Source organism: Manihot esculenta, chromosome 4 (assembly GCF_001659605.2).
Source record: "Manihot esculenta cultivar AM560-2 chromosome 4, M.esculenta_v8, whole genome shotgun sequence".
Lineage (NCBI taxonomy): Eukaryota > Viridiplantae > Streptophyta > Magnoliopsida > Malpighiales > Euphorbiaceae > Manihot > Manihot esculenta.
Genome location: NC_035164.2, coordinates 28,436,603 through 28,457,796, shown reverse-complemented (window position 1 = coordinate 28,457,796; position 21,194 = coordinate 28,436,603). Strand labels below are relative to the sequence as shown.

The window sequence follows — 21,194 nt, the reverse complement described above, 5'->3', positions numbered from 1 at the left end:
CTTTTTAACATACTTTTATTTAAAATGTATTAAACAATCAAATATTAATTTTAAAAATAATTAATAATAAAATAATATAACTGAAGAGTACATTATAAAAAATATAAAATTTATTATTTTCAAATATATTAATAATATTTTTTAGTTTATGTAAATAAATCTATTTTTTAACAGTGAGAATATAGTTTTTTGCAAATGTAAATATGAAAAATTACTAACATTCTTGTAAGCAGGGTGTAAAAAATTTAAGTTAAATCAAATTTTAAAAATTTTAAATTTTATTCGTTAAAATTTTTGAGTTCAAACCAAACTCGAGATTTGTTAATTTCGAATTTGAGTCGAGTATTAATAAATTCAAATTTAACTCATTTAACAAATAAATTTAAATAGGTCGAATTTTTATCGAGTTTAGTTTCAAATAATTTACGAATACTTCACTTTATTTTAATGAAATTTAATTTAAAATTAATAAGTTTAAAATTAAATAATTTTAATTAAATAAATATATATATAAATTAGCTGTAAACTTATAAAAATAATTTTTTAAATTTTAATGATTCAAATATATATAAATTTTAATAGTGTAATAAATTATATAGAAATGAATTTTAAAAAATTTAGATTTGAGTTATAAAAATATATATAAAATTTAAATTTATTTTTTTAATGATATGAATATCAACTTACTTAACGAGTCCGTTCATGACCTTACTTATAAATTTGAAAATGAGTTAAATTCATGAGTATTAATGAACTGAACGTTATAAAAATTAAATTTGATTTATTTATTAAACGAGTCTAAAAATTAAATTCGAGTTTGACTTGTTTAGAAATTAAATTAAATCCAATCGAATTTTTATCGAGATGAATCTCAAAAAACTTACAAACAATTTAGTTCATTTATGATGAATCAAACTGAATTCGCAATTAATTTTTTTATAAAAAAAAGAATATTTTAAATATTGAGAACAATTATATAACGAAATACCATAAAGATAAATGATGAAGGAACAACAATAATAAACTTGATAAATTTGAAATTTATTTTTTTTATAGATTATTCGATAATTAAATTTTACTTGTTTGATCAATGACTAATTCGGATTCACGGTAGCTAAATCTATTATGAGAAACAACCATATTTATTTCATTATTTAAGAAAATGTCATCTCCAATTTTTTTTAATTCCAATCTGTTGGTTCACACTCCGCGCAACTTGCAAGTAAGAGACCCACGCACGAAGAATGAATCTAGGACAGAGACAGAGAAGTTTTACTAAGTAAATTCAAGGTTTACACAGCATCTGTTTCGCATCCTAAAGCTGAAATTTAGAACCAAATTTTTTTTTTTGAAAAAAAAAAACTAAAACACAGCACAAAGGCATGTCACCCATCAATCCAAACAACACTACACAAACGTAATCCTGCCTTGGGCTTGGAGCTTGTCCAGCGCCACCCCCACCCCCCCAATCAAGCTTCAAGCCATTATTTTCGGTGACCATGGACGATGAGCCAGCAACGACGGTAGCCAATGTCAAGGTGAGGAAGACGTTTCCTCGAAAAGCAGCCACTGTGCCTGCTTTAATATTGAGAATTACTGGGTCTTTGATTACTATGGTGATGCTTCTATGGGCAATTCATAGTGGGTTCAAACTTGTTACAAATTCAAGCAGATATACAAGCTATACTGACTGGGCTTTTCACATTGGAGCTCTAACTATGATCTTTGGTTTCTTGTTTCTGATACTTGGGATTCCTATATTAGCTGACTTGTTTCTGAATTTGTCTGAACAACTGCAGGAGGAGGAAGCTGGAATTCATAAAGGTACCAATATTCATACCAATAGTCTTCTTTTTTAGATTCTTTAATCGTAATTTACCCATTTATTTTAAATTATAAACTTATTAGTAAATTTTTCATTATGAAAATTTGAAAAATTACACAATCTGACTACAATGAATGGGTTGGCAGCATGGGAAGCAAAGACAATATCTAAAGTGATTGCAGGAGTGTTCATGGGTCTGATAATAATGATAGTGATGTGGTGGGCAATTCACACAGGAATTAGGCTTACAAAAGAGCATAAAAGAGACAGCAAATATCATCTCTTGACATCTTCAATTGGAGTGGTCACTATTGTGTTTGGTTTAGTTTATTTTATAATTGGTCTTGGCATAATTGAAGAGCTAGTGGTGGATTTGTTTGATCATTTGCAGCAGAAAGAGAGAAAAGGAAACTTGTATCTTACAAGGTTGAAACAATAATTTTCTTCATAATTGCACATATCTTGAGTTTATTTCATAGCTATAGTTTTTTTTTTTCTGAGATAATTCATCTCCTTTATACACAAATCTACATGTTCTAATTGCTAAGACGAGTCTCAGGTTTTAAAAATTCAAATATATTGTTCCTATAATCAAATTCTCAAACAAGCTTAAAGACATTCTGCATTGAATATTAGTAATGCAACCCCATCAACTTTACTTTTCTTAAGCTCCGTATGGTTTATGGTGTTTGGAGCAGAGGTAATTAATATTCTGTTTAAACAGAGAAAATTGATTGAATCGAATTAATTTATAAATTCAATTAGATTTTTTATTTATTTAAGTTCGATTTGGTTTTTAATTTTAAAAATTTTAGTTATTTCGATTTGATTTTATTTTGATCAGGAAAAAATAAAAAAAAATCGAACCAAATCGATTAATGATAATAATACATTATTTTTAATAATATAGAGATATTAGACCGAAATATTTTAATTAGATTTTAGAATGTTAAAAATAAAGTATAAAAAATAAAAAATTTATTAAAAAGTTTAATCAATCAAATTCAACTAAACTAATCAGATTCGATTTAATTTAATTTCTATTTAAAATCAGTTGGGTTCAATTTTTACGAATACTAAAATTTTAATTTATTTAGTTTGATTCAATATATAATATTAAATTACTAAATAATTTAATTTAATTATTTTAAACAAATAGAAAATAAATCTAAAAATTAATTGGATTAAACTATTACAGTTCAAGAAAATTAATGAATGAAAAATATTTTTGAATTAGAAAGTTATTTTCTCTATTTTGAAAATCTTACCTAAATTTATTAATATATTTTATTTTTTAAATAAAAATTAAATAATAAAAAATAAATTATTTTATTAGAAAATATTTTTTTCATTAAATATTTTTTATAAAAAATATTTCTAAATACAAGTTATTTTTTGCAAAGTAAATGGAGTCTTGATTCCTTTTATAGTTAACTCAATTGCAATACTTTTAAGTTGTGGTATGCGGTATGCTAATTAATGAAAATATAGAATACACAAGGGTAAAATTTAGGCTAATTTAATTAGTTTTACGTTTAATTGATATGCCAATTTAATTTGAAACATGTAAAATGTGTTTATACAATTTAACATAATGTTTACATAACTAAAGATATGATTAATAGTTGATAATATTTATATTCACCATAAACGTTTTAATGTTTAATTAATAAAATAATAATTTATACTCTCAAAGTTAACGTTGATACCTAATACTATATAAAACTCACTCAAAATAGACAGTAAACTGTTACCATAAGACAATGTCATGTAATAGAAATATGATAAACTTATACGCGGTCTCACCAGTAGAAAAAAAGACCTGGACACTTTAGATTGGTCTCAGATCGGACAGATTCGCCCTCTCAACTTTAGGGTGAGACTCCATAAAGAAGTTACCATTATCAGTTACAATCCAACAGATCCCTTTACGCTTGCAATCACGGGATTCCTGACTTATTAGCCAGTGAATATCCCTTGTCAACGAGCCGGTTACATCATCGTCGAATTATTAGAAAATGTTATATTTATCTCCATCTTCTTACAATATAAAAGGAGAATAATTACAGAGACAAAGGTATACATATTCTCTTACACCTATACTCTAAGTTCTAAGGATTATGCTCGCTCTTCTCTTCAACTTACTGACTTGAGCGATTGAGTAGCTGTCGTAGGTGCCAACCACGTTATATTTTCTATTTTGCAGGTAGACCAATCACAACACAACTCTATTAGACAAATCACAGCACAGCTCAATTCCGGCTATATCATCAATTTGATTTCAACAACATCATTTGGCTCCATTGCCGAGAAAATCTATTGAATCCTTTATGTTCATTTGGATTAAAATCGGTCTCTTATTCCTTTTCTCTGAAAAAAAAATCTCTCTTTTCTATCTCTTGAAATGGTCGGAGTTATACATGTCATTGTCAGAGGACCTAATAAGGACAAAGGGAAAAATAAGTGCGTAGTAGAAAATGTCTTGTCAGTTGGATACTAGTCATGGGCCAAGCAGGAGATAAGGTTCGGTCTTACAGACAAAGCTACCGAAATCTTTCAAAACGACCCGTTGATCGTCAAGATCCTCCTAAATAGGTATGAAGTAAGGCGAGTATTGGTGGATACAGGTAGTTCTATTAACATTCTCATATTAAATGTTTTTAATAAGTTAGGTTTGGATAAAAATAACCTTGTTAGAGTTTTCTATCCGTTACTAAGATTAGGAGATAAGACCGTGGTAGTGCTGTGCACCATCAACCTCCCCTTAGTACTGGGCGACAAAAAGTATTGGCGAGAGTTGTATGCAAAGTTTGCGATAGTAGATATCCATTTGCGTACAATGTAATACTCGGCTGCTCAGTCCTAAACTATCACGATATTGTTATTAGTATGGGTGTTATATGTCTTAAGCTACTAGCTCCTAGGGGAATAGCTGTGGTCCGAGGCAATCCGAGGTTGGCTAAAGAATGTTACAGAAACCTAGCAAAAAGTCTCGAGAAAGCAATAATACCCATCGACCTGCTAGAGAAGCCGAAATCTCACATAAAACTAGAGCCAGCAGACCCGGAAGAGGAGGTCCAGTTAGGTAAGGAATAAAAACTACGGTTCGGTACTGCGTTAACAGGTGAAACAAAGACTCGTTTAATAGAATTGCTAAAGAACTAAGTAACAACTTCCGTTTGGTCTCCCAAAGATGTAACAAGAGTGGACCCGGCTCTCATCACTCATAAGCTTTCTGTTGACAGAGTTGTCAAGCCAGTCCAACAAAAGAAAAGAAGGTTCGTACCGAAGAGGCAGCAAGTGATCAAAGAAGAGGTGGACAAGCTAGTGAGTGCAAGGTTAATAAAAGAAGTATGGTATCTTACATGGCTCGCCAATGTGGTTCTGGTGAAGAAGGCTGACGGAAAATGGAGAATGTGTGTGAATTTTATTGACCTGAATAAAGCATGTCCAAAAGATCATTACCTGTTGCCATCTATTGACAAGTCAATAGACTCGACCTCGGGTCACACAGTAGTTTCTTTTCTTGATGCCATTTCAGGTTACCATCAAGTCATGATGAACATTGAGGATACAGAGAAGACTGCGTTCATAACAAATGAAGGAGTTTTCTGCTATAAGATGACACTATTTGGATTAAAAAATGTAGGGGCGACTTACAAAAGGTTGGTGTCAGGTATTTTTAAAGCCATGGTAGAGTCAACAGTCGAAGTGTACGTGGATGACATGGTGATAAAGAGCGAATCCTTAGAAGAACATTTAGAAGATATTAGAAAGTTTTTAATATATTGGATAAGGCGAGTATGAAGTTGAATCTTGAAAGGTGCACCTTTGGAGTAAAAGCTGAGAAGTTTTTGGTGTATATAATCTCAGAAAGAGACATAGAAGCAAACCCTGAGAAGATCAACATTATGCAAAACATGAAAGCACCAAAAACAATTAATGAAGTACAGAGGTTGAATGGACGTGTCATTGCCTTGAGATGGTTCATATCATGCTCAACCAGAAGGTGTCTCCCGTTCTTCAAAACCTTAAGAGGTAAAGGTAAATTTGTGCAGGGGGAAGAATGTGCAGAGGCATTTAAAAGTCTGAAAATCTTTTTATTATCTTCTCCATTGCTAAGCTCGCCTGTCGAATGCGAGGTTTTATTTTTATACTTGTCTGTGACGCAGGAGACAGTTTGCTCGATACTCGTTCGTGAGAACAATGGAAAACAAAGCACAGTATATTATGCCAGCCAAATCTTTAAGGGGGAAAAACTGAATTATCCTCTTCCCAAAAAGTTAGCGTTTGCAGTCTTAATGTCAGCCACGAAACTACATCCATACTTCGAGTCATACACTATAGAAGTTAGAATGGATTACCCTCTCGAAAGATTTTGTACAAGCCAGAGCTGTCAGGGCGGCTATCCACACGGGCAATAATATTGTTAGCTTTTAATAATAGGTACGTTCCAAGAAAGACCATCAAAGCCCAGACAGTAGCTGATTTTATCGCTAAAATGACTCCACTGTTAGAGCTTTCAGAATCCCTGGAGTCAACCATGGAGGAGTGGAAGGTTTGGGCAAATGGAGCTTGTGAGGCTAGTGGCTTTGGAATCGAAATCCTATTACAGTCTCAAATTGGTATAAAATTTTGGTATGCAGCAAAATTCGCCTTCAATGCTACCAACCATGTAGTCGAGTACGAGGCTATAATAATGGCCCTAAGAATCATCAAGAAATTAGGTATATAAAAATCTACCATTATTAGTGACTCACAATTAGTTGTTAATCAGTGTCAGGGATAATTTAAAGTCCAAGAACCGAATCTTGTCAAGTAAAAGGAGAAGGTTCAGTCCCTTATGGAGAGGATCAAAGATGGGTAAGACAGCTACGAACTTCACCAGATGGGCAGGACAGCTGCGAACTTCACCAAATGGCCAGAGGCGACAATGAAGAGGCTGATTTTTTAACCAAAATAGCGGCAATGAGTGAATAACACTTAATCATTTCAGTTCGAGGAACTGCACACTCGAGCAACGAAAGTGGAAGAGTTTTTTCTCATAGAGGAGGAATCATGGATGACTCCCATATATAAATTTTTTACACAAGATGATCTTCTAGGTGGCCAGAGTCGACAATGAAGAGGCTGATTTTCTAGTTAAAATAACGGCAAGGAGTGAATAACACTTAACTCAATCGTTTCAATTCGATGAACTGCACACTCAAGCAATGAAAGTGGAGGAGTCTTTTCCCATAGAGGAGGAGGAATCATGGATGACTTTCTTATACAAATTTTTTACACAAGATGATCTTCCAACTTATGAGTTAGCAACAAAATAGATAATAAAAAAGTTCTGTAAATATACACTAATTAATGCCTGGTCAATCAGTATTATGTTATGAAGTAAAGATATCCATAAAGGCCACTAAGAAAGTCATGAAAGAGTTCAGACAATCACTATAAAAACATTCGGATAAGAGTATTACTGACCGATGATAATGCCAATCAAATTGTATGTGAAGATACAAACATCCCAAGGACCCGAGAGAGATGCACAAAGGCTATTTGCGAGGTTCCAATCTTAGATTTCGAGTCTGTTTCGAGTTTTAAAAGTCAGGAGACTACTTGTCAAGAAAAGACTAATGGCATCCGAGGAGATTAATAGAGAAGAGACCATAACAAATTTATAACATATTATAGGAATCTGTAGTTCCCCTCTTTTTCCTAGTTTTCTTTTCCATTACCATCCTAGTTTGTCCATCAACGGCTCTACTTCTTCACAACACAATATTGCACAAAGGCTAAATCTCATAAAAAACAGAAATGGGCACAATTGAAGGATCTTCTCACTTAAACCCAGATGAAATTACATCATTTTCACAGTTGTTATCTTGGGAAAATTTGCAAACGAAAAATCTATGAATAAAAAAACCCAAAATTGAACCATTGTAAACCAAGGAAATGTACATATATTTCTGATGGAAGAGAACGTACAAACCCTAAGCCAAATACCAACAAGAAGAGCTACATGTCACTGGAGACGCAGAGAGCGTGAAAAGAAAAGAAGTAACAATGAAAATTAGATAAGCTTGAAGGGGAGAGGCCAAGGGGTCGACCTGGGGACCTCAACCTTGTCCTGGGTTCTTTCAATCTTCTTGTCCTTCTTCGGCCTCGAATTTCCGTATGATCCCTTGAATCTCTTCCCTCTCTTTGTCCTCTTATCCCCTCTCCCACACAGGATCGGCGTCGCTCCCACCCCAACTCTGCTTGCCGTTGGTTCCGGCTGAGCCGCCATCATCCGCCTTGCCACAGCGCCGCACCATTGCATCATCCTCGCCATTACTGATTTTCGCACACAAGCTGACAGGAAAACTAGAGAGGGGAGAGGAGGGAGGGTATGGCTATATTCGATATTTCACAGTTTTGGTCCGGGTCGGGTTAAGATGATGGATATTTATATGGGCTTTTAGAAGGCCCAATTTCATACCTGAAGGTTTTTGGAAGGTTGTTGTGATTGGATATGGTGAAGTTTTCGCTGGTGTGGTTCCAAATCAAACACGATGATGATTGAACAACGAAAGGATTTTCTTTTCTTCTTCTTCTTCTCTAATCTCTTTATTATCTAACCCCAGAGACAGAGATTAGGTGAAAGGCAAAGTTTTTGGCAGCTAAAGTAATGGAGGTGTTGTGTAGAGCCACTGCTTTAACATGGACTCACTCCATCTCTCCTCCTCTTCACATTCCTCGAACTTTCTCTGTGAGTATCTTCATTCTCCTTAGTCCTGCTTTCTGAGGGTGCTGTTTTTGGGTTTTGGAGCACTTGCGTTCTTCTTTGCTTATGCAATGGATAATCTTGTTTTGAGCTGCAGAAGCTTGACGCTCGGAGATTAAGTGTGTGTTGTGCCTCTGATCAAACCCAAAAGGTGTGTCGCTCAAACTGTATACCCTTTTCTTGGAATGTGGATATGTTGATATTTTCAAGTTATGAGTTCCATGATCTAGTTTTTTCTTTCTTTGCCTTTTGGTTTTGGCAACTGAAATTCTAAAGTTTGATCAATGTATTTATTGTTTACAATTGTAGTTTGATCCATGCATTGTTCATCAAGTGAATTTTTATAGTGCTTTTACATCAAAACATTATGTGGCTGTAAAATGAACTTTTGTGCTTTTGGCAACTGAAATTAATGACGTTCGTAGATGTATATAACAGTTAGCTTGTCAGAGTTTGCCCCTGGTGTTTATTTTTCTTCTCGGGCTTCAAATTTAAACCTCTTCATTCATTCTTTCTGGTGGCGCTTAGCTTGCTTAATTTTGTTTTAATTGGAGCAATTTATGAAATTTTTTTTCTATATTGGCTTCATCCTAATAAAAGTTGCATCTTTCATTTCTATCGTTAGTGTTTAATATGCTCTCTGTTCGGATATGACTTCAAATCCTTATGGGATTCGAGATACCATTACCTAATAGGAGAGAAAGAAATATTTCTTAATTGTTTAGAAGATTATTTCCTATGTAAAGAAGAATTCCTATTTCAGTAGATTCTGTATTTCAGTGAGGTTCCTGTTGACATTAGGACTGAGTGGATTAACAATGTAAATAGAATCATTATGAGAGTGGTTATTTGGCTTTAACTTATGTAAAGAAAGGACTACTATCCACGGAAGGAAAGGACTACCATCCATATTAATATATTTGCTAATTTAATTTTTCAACACACTAAAATGTGCCTTCACTCGCTACATTGTTGCAATAGTATGTAGTAGTTTGATTAAGAGGAATCTCTTGCATGTAATAGTAGATTGTTTAATTATGCCTATGAGAGACTCAGAGGGACAAACTATTCTATTTGTAAAGTGGCTAGTGTCAAGTGGTAAATATATTATATATGTCTAGAGAAGAATGAGAGGGACAAATTAATACGTCTCTTAAGAACAATTAGTAGTGTGGTGTTTCTTGCATGTACATGGGTTGTTTGGTTTTGAGAGATAGCTTGGAGCTTAATGATATATTTGTATAACTTTGATTGATTGTGGAAGATGATATATGTTTGTGCATCTAGTCCTATACTGGGAGGATGAACCATGAAAAGTTTTGTTTATATTATTTTTGTTTTATTTCTTTGTGGGTTTAGTGCTTCTGTAGTTGCAACAAGGTAGTTTTAGTGACAACAGTTCCTCATGCATAATACCATGGCTAATGTCCATGTTGAACCTCTTGGTGCATGTCTATTAAAAGAGGTACATATTCAAGGGCCAGTAACAAGGATGAAAACTTGCACTTTCATATTAGAAAATAATAAACTATCATGCACATTTTTTTTCATTTATAATAACTTATAGTTTCTTAGTTTGTTTCACTCTAGAGTCTAGTATGTGGATGCAGGCAAATCAGATGACTGTATCAATAACAGGAGCCACAGGCTTTATAGGTAGAAGATTGGTGCAAAGACTGCATGCAGGTTTTCTCCATCTTGCTATAATTATTTATAATAAAAAGATTTTATTTAATGTGATTGTAATTATATTTTGTAATCACAATTAAAATCAAAAGCTTATCTTTAATGTGGGAATGAATATATTTAATATCTACTATTGCTTTATCTTTTTCTTACATTAGTTTTTTATGATTCCTAGCAAGGTTTTTTCTTTTTTTCCCATGGAGTTTCACGATGTGATGGTTGCTCATAATTGCTCCTAGCAAGATTCATGTTGCAATATTTGTGTATCTTTTGCCCTAAGCTTAATTGCCACCCATAGTCTTCACATTTTAAGAAATTTATTTTCAGTTTGTTGGGGTAGCTGATAGATGAAATTGCCCACAGTTCTTAAAATAGTTTCTAATTAAATTTTCTAAGATGCAAACTAGTTTATTGTGTATGATGGATTTGTAATAAATGGATTTTGAATTTTACTGAAGATGAGAGCTTTAATATTTGTAATGCTGTGCTGAAACAAGCTGCATCTGGAACCTGAGTGAGGAATCATAGTTGGATATTGTTTAGAGGTTCTCAGATTTACCAATAGATTTTATATTAGATTTTCCATTGTTTACACTTGAGTTGTGTTACTTACTACAATCTGAATTCTGAATTATCTGTACTTGCATCAGATGAGCTAATCCAGATTTTTTTCTTAATTCTGCCTTTGTTTCAGATAACCATTACATTAATGTTTTGACACGTTCGAAATCTAAAGCAGAGTTAATATTTCCGGGTAAGAAGGTAATACATACTTTTAGTTTTCTGCCCTTCTGTTTTATGAATTATTGATTGACAAATCTTCTAAAAAATAGTAATTAAAAGGGTAGATTTCTAGGACAAGAAGGAAGTTTCATTTTTATTTGATATGGATGAAATCATTTTGTAATTTAAAAAACAGATTGTCTTTCCAAAGAAATATACTATTGATTCTTTTTTTCTTTTTCAACAAATGTTGGCAATGCTCTATTGTAATTTCATGTGAAAAGGCAATTATATTATATAATTATTTTTTATTTTTTGAAAAAATTCCTAAGAATATTTCTGCTTGTTGATGTCTGTAGCCAAAGACTTCCCTAGAATTGTAGTTGCCGAGGAGCCAAAATGGAAAGACAGCATTCGAGGTTCAAATGCTGTTGTAAATTTAGCTGGAATGCCCATCAGTACAAGATGGTCATCTGAGGTCAGTATGGCAGGCTCACTGGTTTCCAGTTTCCTTTATTTTCGGCTGTTGGAAGTGAAGTGTAGCTTGTAGGAAAAGTTCAATGCTGCAAGAAAAAACATTTGCATATACATCAAAATATCTCTTGTATCAGGTGTTAGACATAAATGGCTTTTCATATATTCTCTCTCAGAATCCAGCTTATATGATATGCTTTTTTATACCAATACTCATCTTTCTTTGCAACTAATGTTTGGGAGACAACTTTATTTTTCATTAGGATGTTTCTTAATTTTGTTAGGATTTGCATGGACCTTCTTCTACTATAGATTTTAGATAAACATATTTTAGGAAGAAATTTAGGAAATAATATTTAACTATTTTTGGAAATTCTAATGTTATTAGGAGTATTTACTTTCTATTTATAATCGAGCTACTTTCTAGTGTTGTTTTTTGACAATTGATTATTAAATAAATAAATTTGAGAGCCTTGTTGCATCATTGTTTGTATTCTATCTTTTAGACCTAGCGACAGGCTGGTTCCAGTTTGCGGCCAAGAGGGAACTTAAACCAGACCTTGGGGTCTAGTTCCCAACGGTTCCAAGCCAGTTCAAGGGGCAGTTCTAATTATGGTTTTGATTTCGTTTTGATTTGAGTTGAGACAATCTAATAGTCGAAATAATTTTTTAAATTGTCTTCAAAAAAAAAATCATGGTTTGGACCGGACTGGTTCATGTTCACTGGGGGGAGGGGGGGGGGGACTGTAAATCTCCCTCTTCTTTGATTCTGGGCCAGTTTGAGCCTGTGGAATCATTGGTCAGATTCAAACCCATACCAGCTGCTACATCACTTTCTTATGTAAAATTTTCATTGAAAAAACGATTGTAATTATCATAAATTCTAGTTTTACTATTAAAGCAATGCCATAGACTGTCGTATGTGTTTTACTAAAATGCATGGATGTAATTGTCACATGATATTACATTTATAGCAGCAGTTTTCTGCAGTGAATATGAATTAGTTCAAAAAAATATATATATAAATCTATTATATTGGTATTGCAGATAAAGAAAGAGATTAAACAAAGCAGGATTAGAGTCACCTCAAAGGTAAGGAATTATTTTCTTTCTCACTCTCTTAGAACTAGAAGGTTCCTCACCCCCCCCCCCCCCCCAAAAAAAAAAAAACCACATTTTTCGGAAGAAGCATTGCTTAATCTGAACATCAATAAGTAGGTGTAGAATTCCTCTCTATGTTTTATTCATTTAGCCTCTTTAACTTATGTTGAAGGTTGTAGATTTAATAAATGATTCGCCAGATGGAGTTCGGCCCACAGTTCTGGTCAGTGCCACAGCTGTTGGTTATTACGGTTTGTCCTATCTTCCCCCTCATGATCCCAAACCTCTTTATGCCATTTGCAATATTATTCATTTTTCTTCCCAGTCTATCATCTGTCTTTTAATATAATTCTAGCACTTTTAACCAATAAAATTGGAATTTTAAAATCTACAGGGAACATACAATGAAACATTTGTTTTCATATGAACATTCTAGAATTCGACTATCTAGATTATATATGGTTTATGGATTGAGTAGCTTTCCTTTGATTCTTTTCCTCCTGTTTTTCCCCTTTGTGTTCATTTCCTCCTCAGGCAGTAGTGAAACACAAGTATTTGATGAGCGCAGTCCATCTGGAAATGACTACTTGGCTGAGGTAAAATAGAAATGATCCAATGCCATCAGTTACTGCATTGTTTGACTTCCAAATAAGTTTTAGAAGTTACTTTCTTGAATGATCTGTTGTAAACTACAAAAAATTCTTTGCCATCATATTGTTAAGTAGATAACTTGCATTAAAAAATCTCAATATCTATTACCGTTATCTCCATAAGTTTTTCTTTTTTGAAGACACAAGTAAAAACATAAAATATTTCCTATTGCATATACTATCCTATATATGCAGCAATATTTGAGAGATCATGAACTAAACATCAAATCTTACTACGTTGGTATGACGAAATCAGATAGATATTAAAAAGAAAATGTGGTAGTGTAAGAATTGAGTAAGAATTGAGTTGAGGTTAGCAAGTGCAGTAGATCTAAAATTATTATCTAATGGAAGTAAAATCTAGTTGTGCCGTGCATGCTCAGACTACGCTTGTCCTGTCTAATATACTCATTTATGGACAAGGTGATGCTCTTTAGGCTCTTGAATTTTGATATGGGGCCCTAAATTGGAAATGGAATAGAGAACAATCAAAACAGAAATGATTAGGTATCTTGCCTTTTTCTGTTTCATATACATTTGGAATTCAATTCCTTTCTTAACGACTTGGTTCATTTGAATATAGGAAATCTCAATCTTAATCTGAATAGATGGTGAAATCCTCCTCTCCCTTTTAGTGAATTGGAATGAGATATTAACATTATCAACATCAGGAATTGAAAATGAGAATTCTTATCTGATTTCCATGGTATTTTGGCCTAAATCTACTGCACCTTGATGCATATGCAGGAAGCCAATCATAACTCTGTTTAGACATTCTAATATCTATACATAGAAAAAAGGGAAAAAATTACAGCAATGCCACATTCGGTTCACCTTTGTTCATATTTGCAAATGCACTGCTTAGCTGTCATGCTACTGTCTGCAAACTGAGATTATGGAGGCAGAGAGTAAAATGTAATAAAGAAAGCATTTTCTTCACAAGCACAAAATTTCGTAGAATAATTCTAACCTTAGGTTCATATTTGCAGTCGTGAAGTCTCAACACCTTCCCTTATCTTCTACTAACAAAATATATCTCTCTTCAGGTATGTAGAGAATGGGAAGCATCAGCCCTCAAAGTAAATAAGGATGTGAGATTAGCACTTATTCGCATTGGTGTTGTTCTTGGTAAAGACGGGGGTGCTTTAGGTATCATAATTGATTTTCCAAGTCCAATTTCTATGTGTTAGAGGTTCTCAACTTCTTAATATCTAGGAACAAAGAGAGAGCAAGTGAATAGAAAAACAAGTGAATTTTCAGTCTAGCGACTTTCACTTGATAGATCACCAACGTTTAAACAAAATAGAGAAAAAATTTGATCATCAAAGTTTTTATCTCTTAGCCACATATGTTGAGCAGAATGACAATATACAAATCTGTGATATAAATACACTCTTGGATAGGTTGCTTTGGTCTCATATGCATACTTACATCTTTGATCTTGTGCAGCTAAAATGATTCCTCTGTTCATGATGTTTGCTGGTGGACCTCTGGGTTCCGGACAACAATGGTATGTTACAATTAGTACAGCATCACCCATCGGTTACTAAAGCACCATTTGACTAGAATATGGAAGAAACACTGGCTTTCACTGTCATTGGCATTCTGTTTTGCCAATCAAAAAGTTCCTCATTATGATTTTTTAGAATTTCAATGTTTCAAAATAGGTAAAAATTAATCGAAGTTTATTGTAATAATGGTCCTAACTTTTCACACTCTGTTCCTTCTCCATAACCCCCATTTTGTTTCTTTATGATTATTTTTAAGTAAACCACTTATGTTTCAAAAATAAGCTATTAGTACAGAGAGTGAACAATTTCAGAAAACCTCAATACCTTCATAAATCATACCGACTGCTTAGTGCCCATATATTCCTTCTGTTTGGTATAATTCATTTTGCAAAAAAAAAAATTCAAATGCATTTTTTCATTATTTGAATTTTATTCAAAATCATGCATAATTTCATTTTTTTTTTAAGTGAAAATTTTGTAAGTTTAAAAACAAAAGAATTATTCCATCCAAACAAGAAAATTGATAGAAAAGAACAGAATTGAATTGAATACTTGTGAAAGTTGTTATTCCAAACAAGGGGATTAGGAACGATCTAATCCCCTACATGGTTAATGCTACTTCCCTCTTTTTTTATTTTTTTGGGCCTGTGTTGTAACAATGTTGAGACATTTTATTCCATCCTGTGTTAAGCAAATGCATGAAGCTTCCTCTTATGATATTCTTGTGGCTGCAGGTTTTCCTGGATTCACCTAGATGACATAGTAAACCTAATCTATGAAGCTTTATCAAATCCAGCTTATAGAGGTATTGTATTGCTCAAGGAAAAATATGGGCTATCTGTGAATTATCAGTGCATGGGTGTTTAGTGATTCCTTACCCCACTCCTGTTTTTGATGAGACAATCTACATGCACAATTGAACAAGCATGTATATCAACTTACTTCTTTCCTGCAAATTTGCACTTCTGTTTTTCAATGTGAGGGTGTATTGTTCATGCATTTCCTGACCTAAATAATTTGGAATTTCCTTTTAGCACATTGGAAATTTTAAAGGGAAAATTAGGTGCTAAAATTTGACTAGCAGCAAACGGTATGAAGCACTTTGGTTTATGTAGAGAGGATGCCATGAGTGAAAAACCTCCTCAGCCACTATGAAATGAACATATGGGTCGTTTCCAAGTTGGTGGCTTTTCTTCAACTAACTGCCTTCTTCATTAAGGACGTACGAAGTTGGAACTTATTTTTGAACTCGATCATAATTAGCTTAAATTTCAGGAGTTATCAATGGAACTGCACCAAATCCAGTTCGATTGGCAGAGATGTGTGACCGACTGGGAAATGTCCTCGGCCGGCCCTCGTGGCTACCTGTACCTGACTTTGCCCTCAAAGCAGTCCTTGGAGAAGGTGCTTCTGTGGTAAGAACTTGGATTTTTCCACTTTTTTTTTTTTTGGTTCAGATTTCAGTCTGTGAAACTTGATTGTGGAGTTCCTTGACAGGTTTTGGATGGACAGAAAGTGCTTCCTAAAAGAGCCAAGGAGTTGGGTTTCCAGTTCAAATATCCCCATGTGCAAGATGCACTCAAAACCATCCTTTGATGAGATGAGAGGGTATTAATATACAGATGCAGCAACTGTATATTTGTTTATTCTTTTGTTTGAGGATCAAACTTGTTCCATCATGCTCAATGCTTGTTTAAAGCTTGTTTTATAAAATATATTAAAATCATTTTTTGTTAATATATTGTATTAATATTAAAAATAATTAATTACTTATAATGTGTAGGGGTAAACGCACTGAGCCGAGTTTTAAAGAATTCAAATTTTGTTCATTAAAATTTTTTTGAGTTCGAGCTGAATTTGAATTTTAGTCATTTCGAATTCGAGCCAAATATTAAGAAGTTCAAGTTTAGCTCGTTCAACAAATAAGTTTAGACGAGTCGAGTTTTTATCGAATTTAGTTTTGAATAGTTCAGGAGTTGTTCAATTTATTGTTCAATTTATTTACATGTATAATAAGTTTTAGTTTAAAACTAATAAGTTTAAAATTAAAATAATTTTATTTAAATAAGTATATTTGTAAATTAGTTTATAAACTTGTAAAAATGAACTTTTAAATCTTAATAATTCAAATATATGCAAGTTTAAAATGTAACTAAACTATATATTAAAAAATTTATATTTACCTCATAAAAGTATATATATAGGGTTTAAATTTATTTCTCTTACAATAATAATAATAATATCAGTTTACTTAATCAGACTATTCACGAGTCTATTTGCAAATCTGCTCATGAATTTAAAAACAAATCGAGCTTACAGAGTCTTAACAAGTCGAATACTATAGAGTTCAAACTTGATTCGTTTACTAAGCTCAAATTTGGTTCGTTTAGAAATCGAATCAAGTTCGGTCAAATTTTTATCAAATCAGAGTAACTTACGAATAATTTAGTTCATTTACGCCCAATGACAATTATAAAGAAGACAGGGATAAACATGCCATATGATCAATATTCCCATTTGCAAGCAAGGGCCATGGAATAATTGAGACATGAAAACAGCCAGCAAACTAGTTCAGCTTACAACCAGTTAAAGGGAAAAGGCTTTGGGCCAAAACAGCTAAAGGACCTACAGAGACTAGAATTCAAGAAAATGCCGACAAGCCTCACAAAAGGCAACTAGTTGCTCTGTTTTTGCCCTGCCACAAATCCAAGAATGTGTAGATTATCGTATAGCAATTCAATAATTAGCAAATAACTATGCCCATTATCGTTCCATCTAGCTTCTGAATTTCACTCGAGAAGAGAAAAATAAGAGATCTGATTAAAACTTAAATGTCTTATGGCTTTGTTAATCATATTGCCATTTTATATAACCAGACAACTGAAAAATCTAAGTAAAACTATAAACAAAACTTAAATTATAACAATAATTCAAATTTAAATTATCTAATTTAGCATAAAATTCATCAATTTAGAGTTTACTGAGTCAAATATTCAAGATGAACTGGTAACATTTGTCTCAGTCCTTGGAGATTCGCACGTGAACCGTGCGGCCTTAGCCCCCAGATAACGAAGTGAGCCTTAACAATTACTAAGTCCAACAAAGACTAACAAGAATGACAAAAGCACAAGTCAGAAGCTGAAGCAGTTCGGGAAGACAACATGTGCAAAAGGAAATGTATATTAACAAGAAGAATGGTGTACAAAGCTTAGCATGTGCAATCAGGTGGATTGCCTTCCAATGGTCCGAAAAGAAAACCCGAGTATGGCTATTTATACTAATTGAGCCACCTCCCCAATGTTTGAAGATAAACATGCTTGAGGACAACTGGAATCCTCGTGCTACCAATGATAGTTTGCTAAATAACATCCTAACAAAGCATCTGTAATCAACATAAATATACTAAACTTGAATAAAAAGTGACTCACAAATACAGTTTCGGCATCTATCCAACTGAAATCACAACTGGAATTTTCATTTACGACCATAAGTATACTCTCCAAACTCTCCAATGAAGAATGAATAACGGCTTTAAAAAGCAAATTAATTATCAATTTATCATCTGGATTGCACTCTAACTATCAACTATCATTAGAAATAATTAAATCTTCAATCTAAATTGTTATTATAAAAAAAGAAAATAATTGATAAAGAATTTCCCTGAAAAGAAAGTTGAATAACATAATTTGTTTTGTTCAGATTCTTAGGACTATATCTAAAATGTTAAGTATAACACCTTGATTACAAAATGTAAAAAGGGGGAATGAAAATACTTCAATCTAGTTGGTATAGCAATGTGAATATTAAGCACCGACTACTTCTTGATGCTTATTCTCCATTAAAGGAAGAGTAAAAAGTTTTACTCAGTTTGAAACATATACGTTGAATGTGACAATATATTATAAAGAGTCCAATAAACATACCATTTTGTTTAAGTTATCAAATTCTTAATGCAAAAGGAGATGTTATTCTACATATAATTTCAACTTTTGCTCCATAATTGGGGAACCAAAAAAAATTCAAATTCTGTTCTGTCATTGAGATTTCAGCAGTCTGAAAACTATTGCTGAATTGCAAAATTCCTAGCTTAACAGAACAATTCTTCCTGCATATCAAGCTAAGTATCTTCTTATTCTTAAAAAAGACATTCTTAATTTCTTCTAGCCATTTCGATACACAAAGCACGACCCCTTGAACCCAAAAGATCAAACAAAAGGCAAGCATAAACATCTTTCATAGGAATAGCCATGTCCCTTTGTTCAGCCAGATCAAAACAAGCATATTAGTGTTGGAAATGATGTCATGCCATTTTTAAAGCTACTGTGTTAGACACATTACTTCAAGAGATATATACACAAACACACAAACAAAGTTCAGAGTAAAAGAGAAAAGGAACCGTTAGGAACAGTTATTAAAAACACAGAAATATAAGACTACCCAATAATACCAACAATTTGAAATGCTCATCAATCTATTAGTTTAACTAAATAAATTTATATTTAAGACATGACATGAAACAAAAATAATTAAATTCAATTTAATTTTCCAGGAGCATGTTAGGACTCGCAGCTCCAATAGAACAAATCTAAAAGTCAACATGGTATTCAAACAGAAACCTAACAAGGTCTAACATCCTAAATCATATTCAAAGACGAAGAAAAAAAAGAATTCTAGTACAACGCAGAATAGTTTTAGATAAACCAACACAACAAGAAAATAATGATAAACTGATATCGAGTACAAAACAGAGACCAATTAAATTAAATAAATTGAGCAACTTTATCCTACTCTACGAATTACAGAAACCAGAACGTGCAGTTGCCAGTTGATTTACAAGAATCTTCAACTATATCTAAGACCTTAATCCACTGGTGATATAGTAGGGCACTAATCCTCTGACAATGTCTTGGCTGCATTTCTTTCTGGTATTCCAGTTGGCAAATTAATTCAAAGCTACCTCAGAAGCACAAGGAACCAAAATGTATAATATCATTGGAATTCCAGCAAATCTTTAACAAAAATAATTCTTCTATTTTTGAAAGAACTAATATTCTCAATAAAGGTAAATTTATCAACTGTTACTCAATATGATCAGAAAAGAAAAGTAAAACACGGTACATTGAATCCAGATTCTTATAATTGCAAACAGAATTGAAATACGACTTAGTTGCTACTGGAAATAAGACTTGTCTTGGCTCACATAGAATTTTTAAAAATTGAACACGTGCTATTGTTGTGTAAGCGACCATGCTGGAGCCAGGTATCTTTTAGAATATTATAAACAAGATTCATAATTTTCCCTAAGCACGGTCGTTTTTTATCACAAGAGAAAATTGTGGACCTGAGAAATAATCATCAGCATTTAAGGAAATAAGATGGGAATAAATTCAATGTTGCTCCTTATGCCATCTAAAATGCAGCTTGCTTTGCAGATGTCTTTGTACACGATAAAAACCAAAGTTCTTCCATCCAAATTTTCATTTTTTGCGTGTCTAAAAGAGAACCCACGGCAACTCTCAAAACCAAGCATCACATGGAAAGAAATTACATGAAAATTAAGCATACCACACTGCTCTTGTTCTCCAAGCAGAAGTGGAATTAATGGAACCTCCGACATGTCGTCTAAAGAATAGATGAAGCTTTTGTTTTTGGCATAAGCACTGAAGTTACAAACAGCATTACTTCAAAGCAGCTTCTGAAAGGCATAGAGCCACAGAAAAAGATATTTCACTGGCATCTGGTTAGCATGAAATGAAGGAAGAATGTTATAGACAGTTAATGCAGTGTTGAATTGACAACTCATGGACAGAAAAAAAAAAAAAAAGAAAAGAAAAGCAAAGAAAGAAAAACTACAAGAAATAACAGAGGACAGCAGTATTGGTTGTCTTGTGCAGGCTTAGGAATAGACGAATCTGGGAACAAATTAAAACAAAACTCTGAAAAATTGGGACCTAGAACACTAAAGCTAGAGTTTTTATATGAACTATTAACACAGAAGACAACTCAACTCATACTTTCAATTCCTTGAACAAAACTTTCATATACCAGACAAATAAACAAGAAGCAATAAAAAAAGCATAAGCACGTTTTTCCTGCCATAAAAAAATATCCTGTTCCTTTCTTTTGTTAGTTTATGCCTTTGAAGTTCAGGGCACAACGCACAAGATATTATATAATCTCAGACCTTTTTCTAAGACATGAAATTCACCAATATTACCATCTGAAGTTAGGAAACCAGCTAAAATAAAGCAGATGCGAGCAAAGATAAATGAAAGATTACTGGAACTTGATGGGGAAGCTGTAACAAGTTTCGTTGGGTTCATTCTAGAGTCAAGGATACAGTTTTAATCCGTATGCATCAGGCTTTAAAAAAATTAAGTGCATATAAAGAGTCAACCTCTGAGTTCATTAGACCAGGCAGCAATAACAATCTAAATTACAGCAAAACAAATCCCCTTTCACTGAAT

The 21,194-nt window shown here is 33.0% G+C and overlaps 3 protein-coding genes across 3 annotated transcripts; 2 read left to right on the top strand and 1 right to left on the bottom strand.

Annotated features, from left to right (window-relative positions):
- Positions 1–1,000: 1,000 nt before the first annotated feature.
- Positions 1,001–2,457, top strand: LOC122723483. Its single transcript, XM_043955664.1, has 2 exons — positions 1,001–1,824; positions 1,972–2,457. The coding sequence occupies exons 1-2, from the start codon at positions 1,500–1,502 to the stop codon at positions 2,262–2,264; spliced, it is 618 nt and encodes a 205-aa protein (XP_043811599.1). The 5' UTR covers positions 1,001–1,499; the 3' UTR covers positions 2,265–2,457.
- A 5,299-nt stretch (positions 2,458–7,756) lies between these two features.
- Positions 7,757–8,290, bottom strand: LOC110613790 (30S ribosomal protein S31, mitochondrial). Its single transcript, XM_021755100.2, has one exon. The coding sequence runs from the start codon at positions 8,148–8,150 to the stop codon at positions 7,890–7,892; it is 261 nt and encodes an 86-aa protein (XP_021610792.1). The 5' UTR covers positions 8,151–8,290; the 3' UTR covers positions 7,757–7,889.
- Positions 8,291–8,345: 55 nt separating this feature from the next.
- Positions 8,346–16,464, top strand: LOC110613789 (epimerase family protein SDR39U1 homolog, chloroplastic). Its single transcript, XM_043956004.1, has 13 exons — positions 8,346–8,567; positions 8,680–8,733; positions 10,193–10,268; positions 10,963–11,022; positions 11,351–11,469; positions 12,513–12,557; positions 12,739–12,817; positions 13,101–13,162; positions 14,263–14,365; positions 14,666–14,726; positions 15,462–15,532; positions 16,003–16,142; positions 16,225–16,464. Exons 1-13 carry the CDS (start codon positions 8,487–8,489, stop codon positions 16,321–16,323), a joined length of 1,050 nt encoding a protein of 349 aa, XP_043811939.1. The 5' UTR covers positions 8,346–8,486; the 3' UTR covers positions 16,324–16,464.
- Positions 16,465–21,194: the final 4,730 nt, after the last annotated feature.